General features: G+C 46.1%; 2 protein-coding genes across 6 annotated transcripts in view; both read right to left on the bottom strand.

The window, feature by feature from the left end:
* NCBP3 (nuclear cap binding subunit 3) overlaps positions 1–12,104 on the bottom strand; it is a 32,554-nt gene extending 20,450 nt beyond the window's left edge. Inside the window, exons 1-3 of one of the 2 annotated variants that reach the window (XM_053211908.1) lie at positions 11,880–12,104; positions 9,713–9,778; positions 7,749–7,854 (exon numbers count right to left, since the gene is read on the bottom strand). In XM_053211908.1, coding sequence (XP_053067883.1) covers positions 7,749–7,854; positions 9,713–9,778; positions 11,880–12,062 — 355 coding nt within the window. In that variant the 5' untranslated portion in view covers positions 12,063–12,104. The remainder of the gene's footprint in view (positions 1–7,748; positions 7,855–9,712; positions 9,779–11,879) is intronic. The other variant, XM_027034711.2, reaches the window with a different exon arrangement.
* An 8,469-nt stretch (positions 12,105–20,573) lies between these two features.
* The window catches only part of CAMKK1 (calcium/calmodulin dependent protein kinase kinase 1), a 28,505-nt gene continuing 22,426 nt past the window's right edge, over positions 20,574–26,652 (bottom strand). For 3 of the 4 annotated variants that reach the window (XM_053211909.1, XM_027034733.2, XM_053211911.1), the window contains 3 exons: positions 25,474–25,577; positions 24,718–24,806; positions 20,574–22,606 (listed from right to left, as the gene is read on the bottom strand). In XM_053211909.1, coding sequence (XP_053067884.1) covers positions 24,722–24,806; positions 25,474–25,577 — 189 coding nt within the window. In that variant the 3' untranslated portion in view covers positions 20,574–22,606; positions 24,718–24,721. The remainder of the gene's footprint in view (positions 22,607–24,717; positions 24,807–25,473; positions 25,578–26,652) is intronic. The other variant, XM_027034735.2, reaches the window with a different exon arrangement.

Here is a 26,652-nt window from a genome sequence, read left to right as displayed (position 1 = left end):
TAACAAATGGTGTTGGCAAAACTGGACAGCAACATGCAGAAGAATGGAACAAGTCCACTTTCTTACACCATACACAAAAATAAATTCAAAATGGATGAAAGACCTAAACATAAGACAGAAAACCATCAAAATCCTACAGAAGAAAACAGGCAGCAACCTCTTTGACCTTGGCCAGAGCAACTTCTTACTAAACAAGTCTCCAGAGACAAGGAAAATAAAAACAAAAATGAACTACTGGGACCTCATCAAGATAAAAAGCTTCTGCACAGCAAAGGAAACAAACCCCAAACTAAAAGGCAACTGACAGGATGGGAGAAGATATTTGCAAATGATATATCAAATAAAGAGTTATATCCAAAATCTGTAAAGAACTTATCAAACTCAACATCCAAAACACAAATAATCCAGTGAAGAAATGGGCAACAGACATGAAAAAACACTTTTACAAAGAAGACATCCACATGACTAACAGACATGAAAAGATGCTCAACATCACTCACCATCAGGGAAATACAAATCAAAACCACAACGAGATACCACTTCACACCTGTCAGAATGGCTAAAATGAACAACTTGGAAAACAACAGATGTTGCCGAGGATGCAGAGATAGGGGAACACTTTTGCACTGCTGGTGGGAAATGCAAACTGGTACAGCCACTCTGGAAAACGGTATGGAGGTTCCTCAAAAAGTTAAAAATGCCCTATGACCCAGAATTGCACTACTAGATACTTATCCAAAGGATACAAAAATGCTGATTTTAAGGGGCACATGCACCCCAGTGTTTATAGTGGCTCTAGCAACAATAGCCAAATTATGGAAAAAGCCCAAATGTCCATTGACTGATGAATGGAGTAACAAGATGTGGTATATATACACAATGGAATACTATTCAGTGACCAAAAAGAATGAAATCTTGCCATTTACAATATGGATGGAACTAGAATATATTAGGATAAGAGAAATAAGTCAGTGAGAGAAAGATAAATACCATATGATTTCACTCCTATGTGGAATTTAAGAAACAAAACAGATGAACATAGGGAAAGGGAAAAAAAATATGATAAAGACAGAGAGGGAGACAAATCATAAGAGACTCAATACAGAGAACAAATATAGTTGCTGGAGGGGTGTTGTGTAGGGGGATGGGCTAAATGGATGATGGGTATTAAGGAGGGCACTTGTTAGGATGAGCACTGGTTTTATATGTAAGTGATGAATCACTAAATTCTACTTCTGAAACCATTATTACACTATATGTTAACTAACTTTGATTTAAATAAAACATTTTTTTAATTAAAAAAATTAGTGAACAGCGGCCAAATGCAAATGAGATGGATGTACACATTGGACAGGAGCCTTCTCAGTTCTTTAAGCTAAATCATTACTTTGAAGAAACAATCCTGAGAAACACAGACATGGTTCTGAAGAAGGTAATGAACAACCAGGAGAGCTCCTGGTGATGAAAAAGGGAAAAGAATAAAGATCAGGGAGAAAATACCTTGTAGGAGACTTGTTGATCTGGTAATAAGGATTTAATCACAAATGAGACAATCAGAAAAAATAAAGACCAAAAAAATGACAAAAATAAACATCAAGAGTATCACAGCACTGTTCTATCAAAACCTAACATTAAAAAAAAAAAACCCTACGTGTGAGGAGAAAATAGCTTAAAAATGATAGGAAAAGAGCGTAAAGAACAAAGCTTCTAGCCTCAGATGTTTGTATTTTAAAAAAATTTTTCAACATTTTTTATTTATTATTTTTGAGAGACAAAGAGAGACAGAGCATGAGTGGGGGAGGGGCAGAGAGAGAGGGAGACACAGTATTTGAGGCAGGCTCCAGTATCTGAAGCACGCTCCAGGCTCTGAGCTGTCCGCACAGATGCTACATGGGGCTCAAACCCACCAACTGTAAGATCATGACCTCAGCCAAAGTTAGACACTTAACCGAATGAACCACCCAGGCACCCCCAGATATTTTAAAATAGAGAGAATTATATACAAATCTAGAAACGGACAGTGGACAATCTTGTTCAAAAGAAGCAGGTAAAGATGCAAAAAAAAAAAAAAAAAAAAAAAGATGCAAAGTCGTATCATTGCAGAGAAAAACTACTCTTAGTCATCTGGAGGATAAGAAAGGTTCATTCTCAAAAGAGAACCAAACTGACTGACAGTGGGAAGACCCACTGGAAATGGAAACCTTAAGCTCAAGAGTTGATGAAAGACTGCCAAAGGAGAATGCTCAATACTCCTTCACCTTGCTGACAAGGTCACTGCTTAAAATAAAACAAAAAGGCGCCTAGATTTATGCCCAACCTATGAGAAAGGGCTAATTGCTGAAGTGGCAGTGAACAGATGCACTGGGGAATGAGGACTGGACACGTGAGTGCTAACTATAAGCAAGGTGGCGAGGGGCATCACCTTGGATTTTCTAACAGAAAATAAGACAATGAATGACAGACAGTAGGACACAAAACTCAAGGAAAATCCAGAGAAAAAGTAGCCAATTCTAAGACCTCAGATAAAAATGATTAAAAACTCTGGGAGACACTAAATACAGTAACTTGGAGTATGAGAGAGGCAATCTCCAAAAAAGAGAAGGCAGTGGAGCTTAGGTGAGCACAAGTTGCCAAACAACAAACACGGAAAACAGATAAAGAGTAAATTACTAATGATTACTGTAAGAGAATGAACATCAAAAATATAAAAATCTAGAAGACTAATATCAGGCATGGAAAATGTTGATGATCAGCTATCAAGCAAAAAGGAAAAAATCAATATGACTACAAAGGGAATAACAAAAATAAAGCCCCTACCCAGAAAGGATTAGAAGAAAATACACAAAATGTCAAAAATGACTGAGTTTAGGTGGTAGACTGCGGGCAACCTCTTTTCTTACTCTACTTTCCTAATTTTCTTTGGTGAATATAAATTGTATAAAATCTAATGAAGGAAAGGTTAAAGTCCAGAGTAAACGGGCTTATCAAAAATGCTAATGGCTGTGTTTTTAAGTGTTTGGAGCAACACTGCTTTGGGAAGAGAAGCAAGAAAAAGGACAGAACTGTTGCTCTTTTGTGCTATTCTAGTAACTGACAGTAGAGCAGCTATTTTTACATAAGAACTAAAACCCAAGAGGGCACCTGGGTGGCTCAGTCAGTTGACGGCTCAGAGCCTGGAGCCTGATTCAGATTCTGTGTCTCCCTGGCTCTCTGCCCCTCCCCCACTCACACTCTGTCTCTCTCGGTCTCTCAAAAATAAATACACATTAAAAAAAATTAAAAAAACAAAAACAAAAACCTAAAACCTAAAACCTAAGATAGATGACAACAGCGAGAATCAGTTTTAATAGACTTAAATCTTCTAGTCCAAAATTACACCTGGTTGCACTGGACTCATACTCAGCTATGAGTTCACACTTAAACAATAATCTCTAAATCAGGTAAGCTCTAGAAAACTGCAGGGGAGTAAAGTTCCTTAAAGTCTTGAGAGGGACTAATCCTGTACTGATTTTATAAGAGGAAAAGAGAATTTCCAAACCACAGATTAAAAAGATCAATGTTGGGGTGCCTGGGTGGTTCAGTCGTTAAGTGTCCAACTCTCGATTTCAGCTCAGGTCATGATCTCACAGTTCAATTCGTGAGATTGAGCCCTGCATCAGGCTCTGCACTGACAGCACAGAGGCTGCTTGGGATTCTCTCTCTCCTGCTCTCTCTGCCTCTTCCCAGCTTGCATGCACATGCTCTCTCTCTCTCTCTCTCAAAATATAAACTAAAAAAAAAAAAAGGAAAGAAAGAGGAAAAGATGATCAATGTCATTCTCTGAAATTAAAAACAAAAAACAAAAAACTTCTCAGAATCTATGATCCTTTAAGAAACTAAGTCTTTCCCATAAGAAATGACAAGAGCTTACACTAATCTCTTTCTTTTTTAATAGGGTCACCAGACCAAGAAATTCAAAGAATACCACAGACGGTGTTCTACCTCAAGTTTATTAAAGCATATAATCTAGTTTCTCATGACAACAAAATTAAATGTGGACCTGAAAACAGAATAAGACTAATAATTCATGGATTTTGTTTAAGATTTACCAACAAGATAAGGATGCAGAAGCCATGCATACCGAAGTGAGGAGTATAGCTAAAATGTTTAAAGGCAGAGTTAAGATAAAATCAACTCAACAGGCTGAAATAGTCTTGAAACCAACAGGATGTAAACTGATAGGGACAAATAAAAAGGTAACTTCTTTAAAGCGCCTCAAGTACAAGATGAGAAAGATTGTTTTGACGGGTGCAGTTCCTAGGAAAAAGCCCTGGATGGTTAGGTTGACTAGAAGAGTAATACAATACTATGAAATAGCTCGAACAGAGACTAGAGTAACAGTCCTGCCATACTCTCCATCTGGAATCTACACCTCACCTTATGTAGGGCATTTTGAGACTGGAAAGAATCTAGAGGAAGAAGACCAGAAAGTCATGTCACATAAAGAAAGTGGGCATAGGCTGCCCATCCCTTCACCAGAAGGTTCACTGTGTGAATAAGGAAAGGACTTAATGTTGTTCTAAGAGGTACACAGTAACCAACAGAAATTACTAGAAAGCACTTTCTGCTCAACATGAGGAAACATTCAAACACAAGACCGACCACTTCATAAATAGTTCTTGTGCCATCACTAGGAAATGTTCAGGCAGAGCCAAATGACCATTGGAAACTTTGCCAAAAGGCCTGCAGCACTGGGCAGGAGGTTGGTCTAGATAACCTCTAAGGTCCTCCTTCCAACCACGAGAGCTTTGAACTTGGGAATAAGGAGTCTGAAGCTGCTTACACTGAATCACTCAAGAATAGCAAGAACTCTTACTGCAGAATGGTCTAGTACAGCATATCCCAAACTATGTTCTTGAATGCTGGCAGAGGGATTAGGAACACAGGCCTCAGTTAGACTGGCCTTCAAATCCCAGCCTTGCTGCTTACCTAGCTGTGGGACCCTGGGCAAGCTTCTCAACCTCTCAACCCCTTAGTTTCCTCATCAGTAAAACAAACGATGAATATTCTTCCCTCACAGCATTGTTCAAAGGGTAAACTGACTACCTAACAGAATGACCAGCACATAATAAGCATTTATCAAGTGACGGTTTACTTTTATTACTGTTGGTATTAAGAAAAAATAACTTGACACCTGGTGTAGCTCTAGGAGTTAAGATGCTTATTACGATGTCCCCATTCTCCCAAGAGGCTAGGCCACTTAGATGACTACCTGGAATATGGAGAACACCAGATAATGATAACAACACATTTATTGGGCACTTAACTATACGTCAGTCATACCACTCTAAGAACTGTAACATTTTAATAAAGCTTCTCAATAACCCTATAAGAAGTACTGTTATATGCCTTTCCAGAAGACGAAACGGAGGGTTAGAGGCTAAATAACTTGCCCAAGGTCACGCTTCGGAAAGTAACAGGTCAGGCTTCAGAACCCATGATCTTAACCATAACTATAACAGCTCTCAATCCTGACTGTACATATTTAGAATTACCTGGAGAGACACAAAAGAAAGAATGATCTCTGGGACCTTTATAACCCCCCCTCCCATTCTGACTTCAATTGATCTGGGACAGGCAGCAGAGTTCTCCAGAGTTCAGCAACACTATCCTAGGGCATGCCACCTCCTAGAGGAAAAACAAGTTGTAACGAACAACTTGCTCCGGCTGACATCCCAAGCAGATCGACTGCTTTTTAGAAATATCTTTAGAACCATGAGATCAGGACTGCTTTTCCAAAAACAAACAAACAAACAAGACAAACAAAAAACAAAAAACAAAAACCACCCACAGGGCACCTGGGTGGCTTAGTCAGTTAAGTGTCCAACTTCAGCTCAGGTCATGATCTCACGTTCATGGTTCGAGCCCCACATCAGGCTCCGTGCTGACAGCTCAGAGCCTGGAGCCTGCTTCAGATTCTGTGTCTCCCTCTCTCTCTGCTCCTCTCCCACTCATGTTCTGTCTCTCTCTCTCTCTCTCTCTCTCTCAAAAATAAACATTAAAAAATTAAAAAAAAAAAAACAAAAAACTACCTACAACTTTTTATTTATTTATTTAAAACTTAACCCTGCAAGTGATCCTTTTCAGGTAGGTGTCATTTTCCTACTTTATAGACAAGGAGACAGACATAAAAAGATTCAGTAACTTGCCCACATTCACAAGGAAATGAATACTGAATTCTAGGAGGGCTTAGGACCCTAAAGAGCTCCAACAGAGTTGGGAGAGAAATTTGAGTGGATGATTAGGGCTGCTTTAGGAAGGAAGTGACATCTGAGCTGGAAAAAGCATGGCATAAGAAAGGGTTAATCAGCAGAGTGAAAAGCATGAATAAGAGACAAGATATCACAAGAAATGTTCACAGGACTATAAGTAAACAGGTGGTGAAACTATGGTGCTTAAAGGTGGAATTGTGAGAGCAGCCGCAGAGCTCTACTTCAGCCCAGACTGTACATGCACATGAATTCCAGGCTGCACAGCTGTCCTTGGCCTTCAAAGGAGTTTTCCTAAAACAGAAATCCACTCAAGCGGATGCCTGGAAACCCAGTCGGCAAGGGAAGCAAGGTCATATTTCCAACTTGAACTCATGATGCAGAAAAAGAGCAAAGCAGTATCCAAAGTTGAGCTCTGCATCCAAGCTACGGTGTCCGTTGGGATGGACTCAGGAGGTTTGAGTTTATGGCATCATATATATTATAAGGCAACAGAGCAGAGTAATTAAGAGCAAGGCTTTAGAGTCAGAGAAACCTGGGTTCATACCCTGACTCCACTTATTACTAGCTGCGTAAGCCTGGGAATTTATTAAATTTCTTTGAGCCTGTTACCTTCTTTGTAAAATAGGGATAAAAATATATTCCTTAGAGGGTTGTTGTGAGAAACAAATAAGAAAGGAGTATGTAATATGCTAATTAACATAGTGCCTGGTAAGAGAGCAAGCTCCCAAAAAATAGTAGCTATTCTTTCATTCATTCAACATGCTTTTATTAACCAAGTAAGCCTAGAGAAACTCTCTGCGAAGTGGTGAACTTTAAAATGCATCCAGAGGGATGTCTATTAAGCCCTTCACAAATACCCAAATTTGCAAATACAAGAGAGGGAAACTTTCTTCATTGAGTGGAATAATACAGGTTGCGAACTAAAAAAGTAGTACTTTTTCCTGTTATTCATAAATTGCTTTGGAAGACTGGGGCAGATTACTATATATAATTCATGGTGAGTTTTAGGAAGCAAAATATTTACCCTAACAAAACATAAAAATAGAATTACAAGCCTGTATCAACAGATGTATTAATGGCTTTCCCTACCAATCCCAGTATCCCTCTGACTCCCCTAAAAAAAAGTGGCACTGTGATACACTTCCACTACATTTACAGGCAAGGAGAAGTTAATACTTCCAGGATAAAAGCAGAAAATCAGTAAGAGTCTGTAGAAGTGTAGGTTCTAATCTCAGCTCTGCCATTAACTGGGTGACCTTCACTGGGCTTTCTCAAACAAGATCATCTTTTTTTTCCAGCTATAACATCTGAGACATAGCTAACAGCAACTCAACTTTAAACAGGTCACTTCAGACACAGAGCTTTCACAAGTCCCTTCCTTTGGGAGTGTTTGGATGAGGACTGGGCATGCAAGGCAAGGCCAGAAGCACAAGGCCATGACAGGGAAAGGTCATTCTCTGGGGAAATGCAGAAAAATGCCCCCCAAACACCGCGTACCTTTCTTCATCATGTCTCGGTCCAAGGCTACATTTCTTTGGGCAAGATTTACTTCTGATCGAAAATGGAAGCGCTTGGCTCGCTGTTCTTTCTTTTCAATTGCTTCCTACAAGGTACAGAAAAGGCCAAAGAAGTGACACGTGGAGAAGGAAAGTTAAATCACAACTGCAACATAACGATTCAGTGACAACCCTGAAGTAAATCAGAAGAAATAAGCAACATCATGCCTTTAATAATTTTTGCAGAGAACTGGCTATTGACAATGACTGGCAGAGTGTACGCTACCACTGCGATAATTTGCAATCACCTCCATGATTCAGTGCCTATCGCTATGTCTGGGGCATAGTAGGAATTCAGTGAGTATTTGACTCAATGAGTAATGAATGTTTTAGTTCTCTGACATTTTATTTGTTATTTGGAATCACACAAATTACAACTGAACAATCTCCCTCCAATCTTCCAGGTGCAGAAACTGAGGTATAAAAAAGTCAAAAGGTTTGTTGGAGATACTTTGGCTAGTGGGGGGAATAGATCTGATGTTGGTTCTATTTCTACAGGCCCCACAACCACCACCCCCATTTCACATCATCTGTGAGCATGGTAATCACACCTATCACATTATGTCTGCCTGAGCAGTGCACTCCCTAAAGCATTTTCCCTGTTTAAAAATAACACCAAAGCAAAGAAACTCTCTCCTCTATTCTAGGCTTGTGTCCATGGAATTGCCAGTTTTCATCTGTAAGTGACAAGCAGCACTGATACTTCACTGAAAAGCAAAATAATCAGCTTCATAAATTTTTCTCCAAGAGCTAAAATAAATCCAGATCCAGGAACTCTTCACTCATTGTATATTGACTTTGCCACCCTGGCTGAAGGTCTGACTACAAGAAAGCTTGTGGGGATTGGTGAAGCAGCAACACTTTGTTATTCCCCAATAGTTATGCTAATTTTCTTCAAGGGCTGCAAACAACTAACCTATCTTCCCTTAGTAACCTGAAGTACCAATTCTGGGGCTACCATCTTTTCCCCCACACGTTTCACATAATGGCAAACTGTACAGGAGCAAGAATAGCACAGTCTACCGCTTTTTCAATTACAGTAAGAAAACACTTTATTCCATTTTCTTGCCTGTCTAAAAGATGATCAGTTCCTTCTTTTGGCCTTTAAGCAATCTGAAACAGATTGAGACCCAGATAAAATATAAAAAGGTGAGCATGACATATTTATTTTTATTTTTTGTTTTTATACAGCAAATACAGTTAAATAGTACTATTATTTAGAATTACAATTCAAAATTCTATCCTAAACTTAACTGCACACATTAAAATCAGAAAGAATGTCTAAGTTGGACGTCACTAATTAAAGTGACAGATGTGTACTGTTTGTAATAAGGAAAATAATAGGTTTGGCTCTGTGAAGAGTTACAGGAAAGCTGGTAATCTAGTAATAGTAATCACCAGATAAAAGGCAATATTCCCAGGTACTGAGTAATTCGGCTGACTTGGCCTTCAAAATTTAGACAGCCAACATAATCAGGAAATCCTATTTTTCTAAGCCTGCAACCGGTGAAAGAATAAAGATATTTACTAACGGCCTACTATATGCCAGGTACTTTTCATGTTTGTTTCATATAAAGTGGAATCAGTATACACATTTTTAAAGAGTGGACAAAACACAAAAAAAGCATTCCCAGAGCAGAACTTTTTCCAGACATGGTTAAGCATGGGCAACTAGGTACATGGATTTTATCTTGTCATAAATGCCAGAACACAAATGCTACCCGGATGTTTTCAGGAGGCATGAAGGCATCATTGTGTAACACAAAATTTAAGTTAAGGAAATGTTTTAATCCACCAACAAAAGAAAAAAGGAGGTAAAGAATAACTGCTATTCTACAAGTCCTGGGGACCAAGCTCATGGAGTTCACTTGCTTAGCAAAATGAATAAATTATGGTCTGTCTTACCTTGGAGGTGACATCAATTCCAGTGATGAAGCTGCCAGCCTTGTTTTCGTATCTTCTGCTTGTGTCCTAACACGAGGGGGAAGGGTGAGAAATGCTAACAGCAACTGAGGAAAAACTCATGATAAAAGACAGTTCCATGGGGCGCCTGGGTGGCTCAGTCGGTTGAATGTCTGACTTCGGCTCAGGTCACGATCTCGTGGTTCGTGAGTTCGAGCCCCACGTCAGGCTCTGTGCTGACAGCTCAGAGCCTGGAGCCTGCTTCGGATTCTGTGTCTCCCTCTCTCTCTGCTCCTCCCCAGCTCACACTCTCTCTCAAAAATAAATAAAGATTAAAAAAACTTTTTTTTAATTAAAAATTTTTTAAAAACACCAGTTCTGCAACAGATTCCTTTGGGATAGTCATTCCTTTCAGCAATCCTTCCTCACCCTGACAACCCTTTATTATGAGGAAGCCTGTCTCAGCGACTCTGGGTAGTAAGCAATCAACCCCTCTAACAAGAAGTCTTTTCTAGATCAGCTCCTGTCCCAACCCTTAACTAAGTCTATCAGCTGAAGGTATTTAGGTAAAAAAAAAAAAAAAATCTACAGGCTTCCATGAAAAATGTCCAAGATAAGTTAAGGCATACTCATTCATCTCCCCAACCCACACAGGACAAATTCATCATGTCATGCCACCAGGTGGAGCACAACTCCTCACCAAAATGCAGAAAGTCCAGACTCACCTAGATCTCCTGGGAAAACAGTACAGTGCAATGAAAAGAGGATGGGACTTCAAAGCCCAAGACTCAAGTCACAGCTCTGACATTCACTGATTACATGACACTGTACAACTCCTTTGGTCTCTCTGGGCTGGGTCTCCTCCATGGTATCTGCCAACCTACCTGAACTCTTTAAATGCTCTCCCATTTGCTCTATAGAACTTAACGTTTCTCCAACAAAACAATCTTGTTCCCATCTCAGAGCCTTTGCACCTACTGTTGCCCCTGCTGGGAACACTTTCTTCCAAATCTGCACACGGTTGGTTCCTTTTTTGTCATTTAGGCTTCAGCTTAAATATCACTATCTCAGAGGAATTCCCTGACCATCCTATCCCATTGGCTTCCCACACTGCACACCCTCTCTGTCTTCTGTATACTCTGTCCCATTAATATGTTTTACTTTCTTCATAGCACTTACCACTGCTAGAAATTCTTTGTGTCCTCCAACCGAAACATAAACTCCAGTAGAGAGTTTAATAGGGACACAAGAATTGCATGTTGCACTGAATGAGTAAAGGGATGATGCCTACTTCACAACTGCAGTAATATTTAAACAATACGATATAGTAAATGGTAAAATGCCACTACGTTGTTACCAGAGTCATTATCATTTGCTGTCTTTAGTGATTTCTATCTTCACCTTTTTCCATAATTTCAGTTTAAAAGCCAGACTTGCTGACATGTGGTAAAAAGTAGTTCATGTTAGATGAGAAATTAAGTACATGAGAAGAGCCATGCAGGACTGAGACCAGCCCTAAGAACCAGACCCACCAAATCAAAAGCAAAACGCCTCTCACCAACCCCCTTGTGATGAAAGACGGACCACTGCTGGTTCGTTTACGTTTTGGTCTCACTAAGGGTCACATGCTGGGGCCACGGTGAAGGTGTTATACAGAGCAGCTGGAATGAGGACAAGATGCCTCTGAAGTCACAAAAGAAACACTCAGTTTCTGCTGCTGACAAGTCCAACCCTCCAAGAGAAACCGCGAGTGCTATGTTTAACAAATATCAGCTCCACCGGAGCTGAACTCAAGGGAGACCTGGACACCGGCGTCACTCGACAGTTCCTTCTGTTCCCGCCTGCCGCCCCCCCCCCCCCGCCTTTATCTCAAGCCCTCAGACAACCCCAGCCCCTCCTCACTCACCCCTTTGCACAGCCTGGCTCAGAGAAGCAGCAAAGGGGGTGCCCTCAACTACCCCCTTCCGCTCCCCCATCTTCTCCAGCCCCCTCAACACCCATTTCCGGGCGCCCTGGGGTCCCTTCTCCCGCTGCCCGTCTCTCCTCGAGCTTGGCGCCTCCGTCCCCTGAGCGCTCGCTCCCGGTGACTCCCTCAGCCCAGGCGCCGGCCGCCTCCCCCGCGGGACACTAGCTTGGCGACCTCCTCCTCACCCCCGCCCCCCGCCCGTACCGGGATCAGTTCTTTCAGTGAGCGCCGCACCGGCACAATCTCCAGCTCGCCCTCCTCCACCTCCATGGGCTCCGGCTCGCCACGCTCCAAACTAGAGTCCGTCTCAGGCGACGGGAGGCCCAGGGCCGGCCCCGCTGGGGCCTCTGCTTTCACCGACACTCGCAGGCCCCGTACGGCCGCCATAGCCGCCCGCCGGCCGCACCACTGAGAGCCCGCCTCGCACACCCGCCGGCTAGAGCGCCGCCGCCACTGGCCATAGAGCAGCCGCCGCTGCTCCCTAGAGTGTCACCTGCTTCGGCTAGAAGCCCCGCCCCCCCTACTCAGCGCTGCCGCCCCCTAGTGGCGGGAGAAACCCAGGACAGATGGAGCGGGACCTGGTGAAGAGAAGGCGGGCTCGAGTGAAGACGTGGGCGGGGCCTGCTGGAGGGGGCGGGGCCTGAAGGAGATTGGTGTAGTCCGCTCTGAGAGAATAGCTATGCCTTGAGCAGTAAACCTGTTAGAAAAGGCAATTTTACTGAGAGAGCATTACATGTCAGTGTTCCAAGTGCTTGAAATCATACAACTCTATTGAATAGGTGTCATTATTACCCTTTCACATATGAGGAAACTGAGGCATAGAAATTTACTCAAGGGTTTATTTAAGGAATAAAACCTGAACCTGAGCCTACCGAGTCTGGCTCCAGAGCCCAGAGTGAGCCTTGGTCTATCACTTCTGGGCAATATGTAGGTTTACAACATACTTGTCTTGAGAACCTTTGTCTCTTTCAAGTCTCCCAGTAATTGGCCCATTTTACATGCATAAAAATTGAGACTCCAAGAGGGTAGTGAACTGCCCAAAGCCCAGAGCTTGACCCCCAATTTCTTGACTCCCCAGGGCTCAGTCCACTGTAAATTCCTGAGCATGGTTTCTTGCAACATTTCTAACAGCCTGGTTGGGAGACAGGGAGAGTCCTCTAGGCTTCCAGAGGGCACCACTGGTCAGTTTTTGCTTTGAGTCCTGATTTTTAACCTTTCTCCCTGTGTTACCTTGGTCTAGTTCTGGCCCCTAACTGGGTCCTATCTTCCCATCTGAAGAGGGCGTAGGTGGACTCCTACGGTCTCCCAGGTCCTACCAGCTCTGACGGTGGAGGAACAAATAATTATAAACCAAGGGAGAATATGATCAGCATCAGATACACCTGGGTTCCAAACTGACTGGCTCTGCCCCTTGCACCATGTGTGACTTTGGCCAAGCCACTTAACCCTTCAAAAATCTTCAGTAAAATGGGACAATATTTCTTACCTCCCCTCAAAGGAGATTGTGAGGGTTACATGATGTATGTAGATGCAGGACCCAACGGAAGGTGTACAACACATCAAAGTTTTTCTTAAATGTGGGCTGTATCACAGCACGAACACAAGGTGGGGCTCTTTAGAGCGCTAGTTTTGCTTGGTGACAATAGTTACAACACTGGATTGAATGCATGGAATGCATATGCATGCATTTTTAAGAACATTTCAAAGACATTTTTTGCTTGGAGTGGCCAGCTTTGGGTGACAGTTACAGACCCCACCATTACACTTATTTTTAGGCCTGAAGGGGAGAGGGGTGGGGAGAGGAGGAAGCAATCCTTCCTCAACTCTGGCCTCAGGAGGCCAGCACATAAAGCTGGGTAGGCCCTCTCCCCTCAGCATAGGAGTCTTCTTGCTTGAGGATCCAGGCATTGCAGTTCAGCACAGTTCAGAGGAAAACCAGTCCCCTGGCGGAGCTCTAGCTGGCAGAAGAATTAGGAATCCAGAGCAAGCCAGGGCATCAGGCAAACATCAAGGTTCCTAGACTCCTACCAGGAAAGCCCTTTGTGCCTATCCTTTTTGGGTTCACATAATTTATCCCCACCTCACCACCTTCACTTCTGTCCTCAGTGTTAGCCTGCTGCGGTGGAGCCACAGAATTAGGAGGGGTAAAGAATAATTTTCAAAAAAGTCAAAAAACATGACTTACGTATAAAATGAACACATGTCAAAGTTTTTATTCACTGGTTAATGAATGAGGACATCAATAAGATATTAAGACTAGTTCAAAAGAGAATTTGAGAATGAATACAGAGTTGGTCAAAGGAATACTGAAATGAACTTAACAAGACAGGTTAATGCCCCACAAGGCAAGAAAGTGCAACCTTTGGGGTTCCATTTTCTACCAGGCAGAAAATACCTACATTGCTATTGGACAAGAATTATTTACTCATTATAAGTCTCCTATAAATTAGCCTCTACACTTACAGAGTTGTAAAATACCCTAATCAATAATAAGTCAGAAGTCAAGCAAAGATACACATCCCTAGAAAATCAGATGATCGCCAGCTGGAACTGGCAGGTTGGACAACACCTGACACTACACTGAGAGGACATCAGTGTAGTTCTTTTTCCTATTCCTTTTTCCTATGTCCAAGTCTGGATGATTTTTTATTAACAGAGGAAACCAGGGAAGTGGGACATTGGGACAGACAGGATAGGGAGTTCCACGAAGGAAGTGATCAAGTGGCAAATGTGGTGGAACTTGGCTTGGGTCTAGAGGTTTGTTGACTGTTGGTGACCTTGAGGAGACCAATGTCCATGAAGGGGAAGGTAGATTAATGGTGCAATGTGAGAAGTTATGGACGACTCTTTTGAAAAGTTTGTGAAGATGGAGGCTAGGAGAAAAGGGAGGATATTAACAGGGTGTTCTATGGAATTCACTTTCTTTTTTTTCTTTGACTGAAGTTGGCCACACCCTTTCCTTTCTTTCTCTCCCATTCAGGGATGAGGGGAATAAAAATAATAGAAGCATACCTCTCCTAGGGTAACAAAAGGAAAAGCCATTAAAAGGCAATATAAGCTTCTAAGGTGAAATCAAATGCTACCCGAGAACTGGTAACATGGCCCACTGACCTGATGTGATGCCTATTCAGAGATGTTCTTTAATGCTGTTTTAAATTGGGCAAACATAACCTCATGCTCCACACCACCAAGTTCATGTCTATCCTTGGAACATGTACAGGTTGTTAGTTAAGGAAAAATTTCCACGGTTAAAAGAAGGGTTATGAGGCAGCTGGCCCTGGTGAGGGGGTTGTATCCATGTCCCCCAACCTGCTACACAGCTGAATTCTTGAAAGGACTATCATCCCTCATTTTCTCCATCTGACTTGACCTTTCAGCCTCATGGACACTGATGGCAACTCCCTAGTTCTTGAAACTGCACACACTCTTCCATTATAAAGCCACACTTGGTTTTTCTTTTTCACCTTCCCTGCCCCTCCTGCTCCAATGCCTTTTTGGGTTCTTCCTCTTTATCCAGTCCTCCATGGGTCAATCCTAGACCCTCTTTCTTCTCACCCCATGCTCACACTCTAGGCCATCTTATCACATCCATGGCTTCCAATTCCACTGCCAACCATACTCCAAGGACACCCACATCTCCATCTCTGGTTCTCCCCTCTCCTCCAAGCTCCAGATCCACATGTCTAACTACCTACCGCACATCTTCCCTTGAATATCTCAAGGCACCTCTGCTTCCTACGTCTCCCTCATGTCCGTCTGCTTCTTTGCATCCTCTTGGCTACTGCTCCTCAGCTTATTTCCATCCCAGCTATCATTGTATCCTATCTTGTCTGGACACTGCAGTGGCCTTCCCCCTCCCCACCCCCCCCCCACCGATTTCTCTGTTTTTCTGATTCCTTCACCCTTATGCCTCCTCTACACTGTAGCCAGACTGATCCTTTCAATACACATTATCCAGGTCTGCCTCCCCTCCAGCTTCACTATGCACTGTTCTCCTCACTCCCAACATCTCCGCTTCAGTTGGTAAGCACCATGCTCCCTCTTACCACAGGATTCTTGCACAACCGGATCTCTGTTTGGAGCTTTCTTTCTTCCCCCTTGGCCTAGTTAGTTCTTCCTCAACTTCAGATCTCAGCTGGAACCTCCTTTTCTCTGGGAAACCTCCCTAACTACTCTTAGAAAGCCACCACAACAAGCCTTTCCTATACAGCACTCATGTCAGTTCAAAATCATCCACACACATGCGTGGCAACTTGATTAATGTCTGTTGCCTGCAATAGACTGTGAGAGCCATGAGAGCAGGAAAAGTGTTGATTTAGCTGAGTGTCTAAGTCAGTGTCTAGTCATAGAAGGCCCTGGACATATACTGAAACGATGGATGGATTGATGGATGGATGGATGGATGGGGTGAATGGATGGACATACCTAAAGAAAGTGAGACTTTTGTCCACATTATATTTAGAAGCATGGAGCCACAGATCTACTACCCATCTTTACCAAATTCTAGACCAGGGCTATCCATGTCAACCATCACTGTTTGTTAAAATCACCTAGGTAAGGATACATACTTGCAACTGGTAGATAAATAAGTTTTGGAGATGTAATACACGGTACAGTGATTATAGAAAACAAAACTATTATAAATATTAAACTTTCTAAGAGACTAGATCTTAATTGTTCCCACCACTAGAAGAAATGATAAGTATGTGAAGAGACAGACGTGTCAGCTAATGCTACAATGGCAATCATATTGTAGTACAAATGTATCAAATCAATATGTTGTACACCTTAAACATACTATATTAAATGGCAATTACATCTCAATTAAAACTGATGAAGAAACTTAAAAATCAACTGAAAAGATTGGAAGCTAGGAAGCTGAAAAGATTACATACTGTATGATTCCAACTCTCTGACATTCTGGAAAAAGCAAAAGTATGGATACAGTAAAAAGACAGTGGTCGCCAGGGGTTGGGGATTTGTAAGGGGTGAGGGTGGAGGGAGGGAGGGATAGACAGGTGGAACATGGGGGATTCTTAGGGCAGTGAAACTATTCTGTACCAAACTGTAAGGATGGAGACATGATATTATACATTTGTCAAAACTCATACAATGTACAACACAGAGTAAACTCTCAACTGTGGTCTTTAGTTAATGACGATGTGTCCGTACTGCCTCACCATTTGTGACAAATGTACCACACTAAAGCAAGATGTTACTAACAGGGGAAACTGGGAGGCCAGAGAGGAGGTTGAGAGGGTATAACAGGGGACTCTCTTTGTACTTTCCTTTCAAAGTTTCTGTAAGCCTAAAACATTCCAAAAAATAAAGTCTATTAATCAAAAAAAAAAAAAAATCATGACTCCCAGACCAGTTAAATCAGATCTCTGAGGGTTGAGCCCAGGCATCAGGGTGTTTTCAAAGCTCCCTAGGAGATCCTGGCATGTAGGCATGTTGATAACTACTATCTAGACTGAATTGGGAATGGGAGGGGGAGACGGCAGCTGGGAGCCCTCTCTCAGCTCTGAGGCAGGTTTCCCAGGAAGGTGGGTGGATATTGGCACGCCTTGCCTAAAAGGAGATGGGAACGGCGAGGGGATCCTCTTTTGTGAAGGCCCCAGAACCTTAGGGATGGTCCCTTGGACTCTGGGGGAGACCAAGTGTACAGGTTTAACCAGCTTCTTCCTGTGTTGCAGCTCCCCATTGTTCCCTTTCTGTTCCTTCAGCATAGAGCCCTGTCCAGGCCATGGGGGGTGGGGGGCTCTTGAGGAGACCAAAGGTCTGCGGGCGGGGGGGGGGGGCAGGGAGGGGAATGTCACAAGATCCTCAATGCAGACAGCAGCAGCCAATTGCAAGGACCACGGCTAAGAAAGTGACTGATCTTGCAGGGGATGGGGCAGAGTGAGCCAGTCAGTAACAGGAAAGAAAGAGCCACAGCAGAGGGCATCTGAGAGAGAAAGCAGGAGGGGCTTCCTCCCACATATCCTGGAGTGTAGGGCAGTAGCCTTTGGAAAGCCAAAGGGGTGGAAATCTGGGTTATAGCTACAGGGGAGTCCTGAGCTAGTTTGCTAGGCTGAGGAGCAGCAACAGGGAACTGGAAAAAGCCAGAGATATACAGGCCAGAGAAAGGCCTCATTACAGATCAGGTGGAGAGAATGGGGCTCCCAGAGGGAAGGCCCCATCTTGTGATTCAGCTGAGAGATGCTTTTTGAACGGTCTTCATCATGGTGAAACAGTCAATGGGCAGATATAAGTTGAGAAAGTGACTCAGCCAGTGGATGAGGTTGCAATTCCTGGGCCCTGATTCCAGTCTTGTGGGAGAAGGACTGGACACCAGACCACATACCAAGGGTGTCTCAGGGGCTATGGACCAGGGATGGATTCCTAGAGGAGGTGACTTGGAGATGGTGGGGGCCCAGGCAGTGGGGAGGGCAGGGAGGCTGACCACAAAGCTGGGATGGGCTAATGACAAACTGGTCAGCTTAACCTGGGAGGGGATTGGCAGCTGCCCTGGAGAATGAGAGGATACGGACTTTGTTCCCTGGGTTGTCCTAGCTGGAGAAATAAATGGGTCTGAAATCCCAGAGGGCAAAGCCAGGTCTGTGTATGTATGGGGGAGGGGACCTGGGAAGAAGATGGTCATTTAAGCCATGGCCACCCAGTCCACCAGGGGGCTGGAGTGGTGCAGGGAGTCCTTGCAGACTAGGGCTCTGTACTGCCGGTGAGAGGGAGAACAAGCCTTTCTCCAGACCCTTCTGGGCCTCAGTTGATTCCCAGAGTCCAGTGCCACCCACTGCATGGCTCCCCTGGCCACTCTCGGCAGGGTCCCAATGGCCCAGGAAGCAGGCCTGCTTGTTTGCCCAAGGGGTGTGCAGGCATGCGTGTGTTTGTGTGTAAGAGACTCCATTATCTGTGGGGTGTTTATATGGGTCCCAGTATATGTCTGGGTGTCCCCCTGGGAAAATTGGAACCCGCAGTAGCCTTGAGCACTCCTCCCTCTTCTACCTTAGACTGAGACCACGTAGGATAATAAGTATTGGGGAGATCAGATACCAAACAAAGTGCCCATGGGTCCCAGAGCCCAAAGAGATTCTCTGCACGTAACCAGGGCACTCCAAGGGCAAACCCCAGACTGGCCCCGAGCCTTCAGTTGGACACCACTGGCCTCAGCTCAGCTCCCCTGTGTTTAGGCTTAGAAGTACAGCCTCTGTCTCTGGTTTTCCTAGATGTCCTTACCCTGTGCAGGGTTCTCCATTTTCCTGGCAGCTGATGTGGGAAGACCTGGGTGGGGTGGGTGGGCTGGGGACCTGGGCTCTAGTCTGGCTCTTCTCTGGCTTGCCATGTGACGGAGCGAGACACTATTTCCTGAGCCTCAGTTTCCCTACCACGGTGTGCCTCCTAGAGTGGTTGTCCTTGTGGGGAAATGGTGTCATGCACCGGTGGTCCTATTCAAAGCTCTTATGCATGATTTGGCCTGTCATACCCAGGCCCAGGGCTTGGTGACCAATGCCAGGGATGAACCAACCCCTTGAAGGTGGGACTGACTTTGACAAGCAAAGGCAGGGATGAGGGAAGGCGGTGTGCTAGAGGAGTGGGTGGGTCTGGAGAGCTGTGGGGAGTAAGGACTCAATGGAGTGTGGGGCATGGTTAGGAAACCATCCAGAGAGGGTAGCAGGGTTGATGGCAGGGGCCTCAAACTGGAGGAGCATGGTAGGGTTCTGAGAGGGAGGAGTATGGCCAGGTTGGTGCCTGAAGATTGCTCTGGCAGGCAGTGAGAGGATGGATTGGAGTCCTAAGGACCAAGGCCAGTGGTCTTCCTCAGTGAGGAAGTGAGAGATGGTGGGGAAGAACTGGGAACAGATCTACTTACTGGTCTCGGCATTTGGGAAACTTCTGCCTGGCTACCAGTGTCCCTCTCATAGAGGGCTTGGTACAGTCCCTCATGGGACCATCACAGGATGACCAGGAAACATGCAGGAGAAACTTTGGTATCCATTCCTCAGACGGAAAAACTGATCCCCAGGCTGGGTAGCCTTTGGCTTGGTCTCCTGGTGGGCTCCAGTTTTACCCAGCTGGGAACTCCACAGACAGGTAAATACCAATCATGCAGGATATGCTGAGCCCATAGTCATGAAGGCTGGTTCCGGGCAGCTCCAGAGACAGAAACTTCTTTTTAAGACCCTCCCTTGCTGAGTCCTTACTAGATACACAACACTGTATCAGATGCTTGGCACCAGGACTTCATCTAATGTCACAAGAACCCCCCGAGGAGGTGCTGCTGTTCTCCACATTCTACCAATAAGACAACCGAGACTCCTCTCCTCCGATGGCTTGCCAAAGGTCACACAGAGCTATTGAAACAAAAGCTTGGATTCAAGCTTAAGGCTGTCTGGCCTCAATGATGACTGCTCATGATGGCCATGGGGGGGCTACTATGAGCAGGAGGCTACAGGGTCCAGAGAGCCCATAGCAGTGCTCAAGGCCAAGGGGCCACAGTAAAGACACTAGGCTCATGTCACAGAGACTCCGTGATGCTCCACTGGGACTTTTGCTCTATGAGGAGTGGGATGGCTCCCAAAGACCTGACCTTGGGCTCCCTGGGCCCCTGTGAAACATGGGCAGCCCATTGGCTCCTAAACATCGTGTTCTTCCCAAGGAGGGGCCACAGAACCTGCTCCAGAGCCTGAGCCACATCCTGGACTGTAGCTCCTCACCCTCCAGAGCCAGTCTTTCTCCCTCCCTCTCCCTCCTTTCCTCTTTCTCGCCTCCCTCCAGAGCGCCTCTCACCACTGTCCTTTTCAGACCCTTGCAGAAAAACTAGCAAAGCCAGCGATCCAGCTGGTGAGAAAGAGCACACATCCCGATGTTGAAAATGTACACACAGTTTGTTGTTGTTGCTGTTGTTGAACTCAAGAAAGGGCTTTTATTGTTTTTAACTCACTTCCTGGGAAGTTAATTTTTTAAACACTCTTATGGAGTTTGTTTATCATTTGTGCTACATTCAAAAGCAATAATGCTAACCCAAACCTTCAGTGATGCGGTAAGCACCCCATCCAGGCTCACGTGGGCAATGAAGCCAGGCCCACCTTTGAGGTCTGCGAGGGCAGGTCCAATCGATGTAGGCCCCTGAAACTCCCACCCTCCGGGCCCCAGTGTAGAGATGCTCAAGGAAACTTGTGGATCTGTGATTAGCCTCCCATGAACTCTGAAAAAGTGTTCTTAAAAACAGTATCGAATTATTGTTTAAGCCCTGGGTTACAATGCCTTAGTGCAGAGGGGCCAGGGAGAAATGTGGGCCCATTGACAATGGGCCACATTCTGCTCATAGCCTTAAAGACACATAGAAACTATATTACAGATGCACGTGCCAGTGCGAGACATGCAGGTGTGCTGTGTGCAGCAGATGGGCACGCACATGCGTGTGTGCGTGGAGGCGCGACACATACCCACAGGCACAAAGATGAACAGGACACAGACACTCCTCCAGCCCAGCCTCCCTTTCCTTCTCAGTGCCCGCCTTCCTGCAGTAGGAACCCCACGGAGGCAACTGAAATCCGTGTTTAGCCCATGTTTTCAGGGGAGGTATCTGAGTCCTGCTTTATTTTCCTTTGGGGTCAATCTCTTGAGCATTTGGTCAGTAAGTGCCAAGCCAACCAGGCACAGATCCCAGGGAGAAGATAAAGTCTGCCCCAGCATGGCCAGGTCCACACACATGCTCCAGTGCACCAGCTCTGAGCAGGCCGAATGTCAACTGTCTTTGGGGTGAGGCAGTGGCAGGAGGCCCACCTCTCTGTGGCCACTTGCCAGCATGCACACCCCACCAGGGTCCCGCTTCCAGTGCTGCCTCCAACCTGGGCAGTTTGTCCTTCATTGTAGGAACGTGAGGGCAGCTTCTGGGGCCAGATGGGTAGGCCAGTGTAGGGTCGGAGATTGGATTCCAGTTACATCAGCATCTGCAAGGCCACAGCCCTGTGAGTCCAGAGCCTTTGGTCAGCCAGCCCCTGGTGTCTCTCCTACAGGGGAGCCACACGGGGAGGGAGTAAAGTGGGCAGGGAAGGTGGGTGCTCCTGGCTCAGGCCCCTGCCGGAAGCTTTCATTTAACCCATTCTCCCGGTGGCGCCGAGTGTGACAAAATCAAGGAAGGTCAGTCCATCCCACCTGGCTGCCAAATAATGAGGAGTGTGCCAGGAACCACCCAAAGCTGTAGGAGAGCTTTCTAGGTGTTCCCAAGCAGGCTTTTACACCACTCCACTCCTGACATTAAAAACAAAAGTAAAAGACAGCAAAAAAGGAATCTGAATTCTCCAATGCTGGCCCCTGCCTCCCTGAGGCCTAGGAATACCCACTGAGGGCTCAGAGCCTCCATGTCAGCATTCTCAGTAGACAAGAGCTCTGGCAGGACCCCCTCTGAGGTGGGCAAGGTACAGCTCTCCATGCGCATGAGGCAGTGAGCCAGGCCCGCCTGGCTCCCCGTGGGCGGTCTCTGCTATGGTGGTAAGCCAGGACTCCACCTGCTACCTTGGTTTCCTACCTCCTGCCTTGCCAAGCAGCCAGGTGGTGTTTCTAAGGCACCATGGGTACCTCTCTTTCCCATAGGATGGATCCCATCAGGGAGAGCCAGGATAAGGAGAAAGGCCTTACGGGAGCCCCGCCCCCCAAGCCCCAGATGACAAACATTCCAGTCCTGTCCCTGGACTTGCGCGCTGAGGTCATGCAGCATGATAGAAGGAGGAGGGCCGGAAGAGGGGCCACAGTCCTCAGCCCCCTGCCCGCAGGGGCGACTGTCGGCATGAGGGCAGTGGGCCTTTGGAGGCGTGGGATGAGCGTGCTGCCGGCGGCCCTGGGCGCATGCAGGGGCTCAGGATGCAGCCTCATCTTCTTGAACGCCGGGGAGCTCCAGGCTCTTGCCCCCTTCGCCACACCTGTCTTTCCTGTTCAGGGGACACCACGGGCAGAGGGACCTCAGGGGTCAGAACACGCACTCAGGAAGACACTCTCACACATACTCACACAGCCATTACTTTCCACAATTTCTCAGCCACGTCCCCCTACCCATTTCCCCAAGCTCACCTCAGCCTCGCCCCTTCCCCCCCCCCCCCCCCACTGTGGCCCCTTGCCAGTCTCCCTACCCCTAGCGTCGGCCCACAACCCTCCACCATTCCTTGTCGCCTGGAGATGAAGTCCACACTTCTCAGCCCGGCTTTCAGAGCTTCTCACAACCTGACCCGGCTGGCTCACAACCTGACCCAGGTCACAGGCTCTCCATGTTGACCTAGCTCAGCCCCCATGGTCCTGGGTAGAGGAGCTTTGGTTTTGAATTTCCTTTGCTTTGTTCACAGGGAAGAGTCTACCTACCAGTTTTGGAATTTCGTCATGTAGCGAATAGGTTCCTGTATCTGATTATTCCCCTAAGATCTTTCTTTTTAAATCACCAATGAATAGGTTCTGATATTAAAAAAAAAAAAAAAAAAAAAAATCAATCCCATTTAACTCTACTATAGAGTTTCACCAGTTATCCCAAAGCATAAAAAACAGAGTCTGTCGGGGAGCCTGGGTGGCTCAGTTAGTTAAGAGTCTGACTTTGGCTCAGGTCATGATCTCATGGTTCACAGGTTTAAGTCCTGCGTCGGGCTCTATGCTGACAGCTCAGAGCCTGGAGCCTGCTTTGGATTCTATGTCTGCCTCTCTCTCTTAAAAATAAAAATAAAATAGGGGCGCCTGGGTGGCTCAGTTGGCTGAGCGTCCAACTTCAGCTCAGGTCATGATCTCACAGTCCGTGGGTTCGAGCCCCGTGTTGGGCTCTGTGCTGACAGCTCAGAGCCTGGAGCCTGCTTTGGATTCTGTGTCTCTATCTCTCTCTGCCCCTGCCCCGCTCATACTCATGTCTCTCTCTCTGCCTCTCAAAAAGAATAAATGCTAAAAACATTTTTTTAATAAAATAAAACATTAAAAATAAAAACAAAAACAAAAAAACCCACAGAGTCGGGGCACCTGGGTGGCTCAGTCGGTTAAGCGTGCAACTCTTGATTTCAGCTCAGGTCATGATCTCACTCACAGTTAATGAGTTCGAGCCCCACATTGGGCTCTGCACTGACAGAGCCTGCTTGGGGTTCAATCTCTCCCCTCTCTCTGACCCTACCCCACTTGCTCTCTCTCAAGATAAACTTAAAAATAAAAAAATAATAAACTTAAAAATTAAAAAAAAAAACAAACAGAGTCTGTCAAGGATAAATGTTGGGACTCTATGATGAAGTAAAACCTACTTTTCAAATTTCAACTTGGGTCACAGAATTATAGAATTTTATAGCTGAAAAGGATTAAGCCCAATCCTTTCACAGTCCAGATGAGGAAAAGGGCCTTTCTCCCCATTAACGTGTCCATAAAAGGGCAATGATTAGTACAACCTTGCTCGGTTTTATTCCTGGGTCCCAGTTCTGTGCCAGATATAGACTAGATGTCTTTAGCCTGTGACTGCCTTTTCACACCCCTAGGGGGCACTGAATCACAGGCACTGAGCTAGAGTTACCAGATGTCCAGATTTGTTCATTACGGTCCTACTTATGCCTTTTGTCCTGCCATAATTAGTAACAGATTCCTCTTTCACTCTCAAAAGTGGCTCCATTTAGATGTTAAATATGTGATCTCCTACACTAAACCCAATTCCAGCCTCGAGGCCTGCAGAGCTAGAGGAACCCAGGGAACCCCTTCTTCCAGTCCTGCCCACCTCACTGAAGAGACAGGGAACTGAAAATAAGCTCAGTACCATCAAGGCCTCTCCAAAGCCCCCCCCAACTCAACTTCATTGGCCAGGAAATTTGTCAGCTGGAGGGCAGGAAGTTGGTATATGGACATTACTGAGTGCAAGCAACCTCTGGCTGGAGCAGACCCCAGCTCACCCACTGTGATGGGACTTGACACTTCTGAAGAGCCCACTTACAAAAGGGTGGCCTCACATGAAGCCAGCGTGTGGGCCCCTGCACAGCACAAGTGGTGCTACTCTTTCTGGACAGGCTGAGGTACGCAGACAACATCTGGCACTCACCTCTCTAGGGAGCACGCCTTTTCCACACAGCGGGTGGAAGGGGCGGAAGATGGGGGTGGGGGTGCACAACGTCTCCTCCCTGCAGCATCCTTCATGGGCCAGAGGAAAGCAACCAATGTCCCAGGACCACCTTCTGGTCTAGGACCCCTCAGGGTTTTCTCTCTGCAGGTCTGCGCACAAACTCCAGCAGGCCTTGTTGGCATCCCAAACTGACTTTTATTTTAGTGGAAGAAGGCGGAAAAGCTGAGGACAAGGCTCACAGAGGTTTGGGGAATTGCTTCTCTGACCTCTCCTAGGAGGTGGTGAATGTACATGCTTGGGTCACAGTAGGGAGCCTTCAACAAACGGGAATCTCTTCCCTGGCCCTATCAGCCAACCCATCCATACTTGCTGGACAAACATTTACAAAGTGATGACTGAGCACATGGCCTCAGCAATGGCTGGAGGTAGCATGAGCCACTCAGGAAGGCAGCTAACAATCCCCCCGGGCCAGGAAGAGTCAGCAGAAGTGCCCCTCCTTCCACAGACAAGCAACCTTCTACAAGGAGCGGATACGAGGCCTATCCGCAAACCTCTACCAGGCTGCCGTGGGCTGAGGACAGAGGTGTAAACAGGGCCCTCCTCTGAGACCTGGCGAGTCCCCAGGCTCCAGGCTCAGCCTGCACAGCCCAGTGACAGTGAGAGTCTCGGGGATATAACACAGCCCCCACCCTACCCCAGGGAGCACCCTGCAGGCCTCAGCCCACAGATACTTACGACAGTAAGTTTCCTGGAGCAGACATAGATCGCTCTTCCCTCCGAGCTTGGGGCTCAAATGGGTTCCCAAAGGAACGCTTTCTCAGCATGGACTTAACCAGGATCTGGGGAGGACACACATGTCAGAGTGAGGAACACAGAAACCCAGGCTCCCAGACACATTGGCAGCCTCTACTCTGATTCCCTAAGGGCACAGCTTCCAGGTGGCCCTGCTGAGGCTCCCTTTCAGTCAGCAGAGAAAGGAAGAGAATTCCAAGCAGAGGAAATGGCAAGAGCATGAGTGGTGATGTTGAAAGGTGAATTCTGGGAATGGTGAGGAGCTTGGCATAACTGGTGGGGGTGCCCAGAGGCCAGGAACAGACTACGAAGGGTCTGGAATGCCAGGCTGAAAGGGGGCTTTATCTTGAAGACATGGGGCGTGCAATCAGGAAATGCTTTACAGCTAAGGTGGGGAGCATGGAGTGGAGGAGAGGTTGTGCCAGGCAGAGCAGAGAGGAAGCGCACAGCAGCCTGGGGGAGATGCCTGGACAGGTAGAGGCTGCTGCACCCCAGCTCTCTGACTTTGTCCCTCCTCCTGCAGCAAGGACAGTTCTAGGCTGCTGCCTACACACACACACACACACACACTCACAAACACATGCCTGGCATGGGGGTGCATTCAGTCATTTGTTTACTTCATTCATTCATTCATTCAATCAACAACTATTTATCAAGTGCCTAGCATATTCCAGATACTATTCTAGGTGCAGGGGCCACACTGAGGCAAAAATTCTTGCCCTTTATGGAGCTTATGTTCTAGTTAGGGGGACAAGTAGTAAATAAAACAAATCAGTAAAATACATGAGTTAGTGATACGGGCTAAGGAGAAAATGGTAAAACAAGGCAGGAGGATATGGAAGGACAAAGAGGAGATGGGAACTTTTGATAAGGGGCCAGGGAAGGCCCACTTCTCACTGAGGTGACTTTGGAGTAAAGGTCTGAAGGGAGTGAGGAAGCGAGCCCTGCAGATTTCTGGGCAGGAGCACCCCCCAGGAGGAAAGGGAAGTGCAAAGGTTCTGGAGCAGCAGCTTATGCAGCACATGGTTGGAGCTGAGCAAATGGAGAGAGGAGAGGAGAGACGAGGTCCACAGGGAGATGGGGGCGGAAGGTACGCGGACTGTGCAGGCAGTCAAGGTTGTG

The sequence above is a fragment of the Acinonyx jubatus genome, chromosome E1, assembly GCF_027475565.1.
Source record: "Acinonyx jubatus isolate Ajub_Pintada_27869175 chromosome E1, VMU_Ajub_asm_v1.0, whole genome shotgun sequence".
NCBI lineage: Eukaryota > Metazoa > Chordata > Mammalia > Carnivora > Felidae > Acinonyx > Acinonyx jubatus.
The sequence above is the reverse complement of the archived record's forward strand: the minus strand, read 5'-3'. Positions and strand labels throughout refer to the sequence as shown.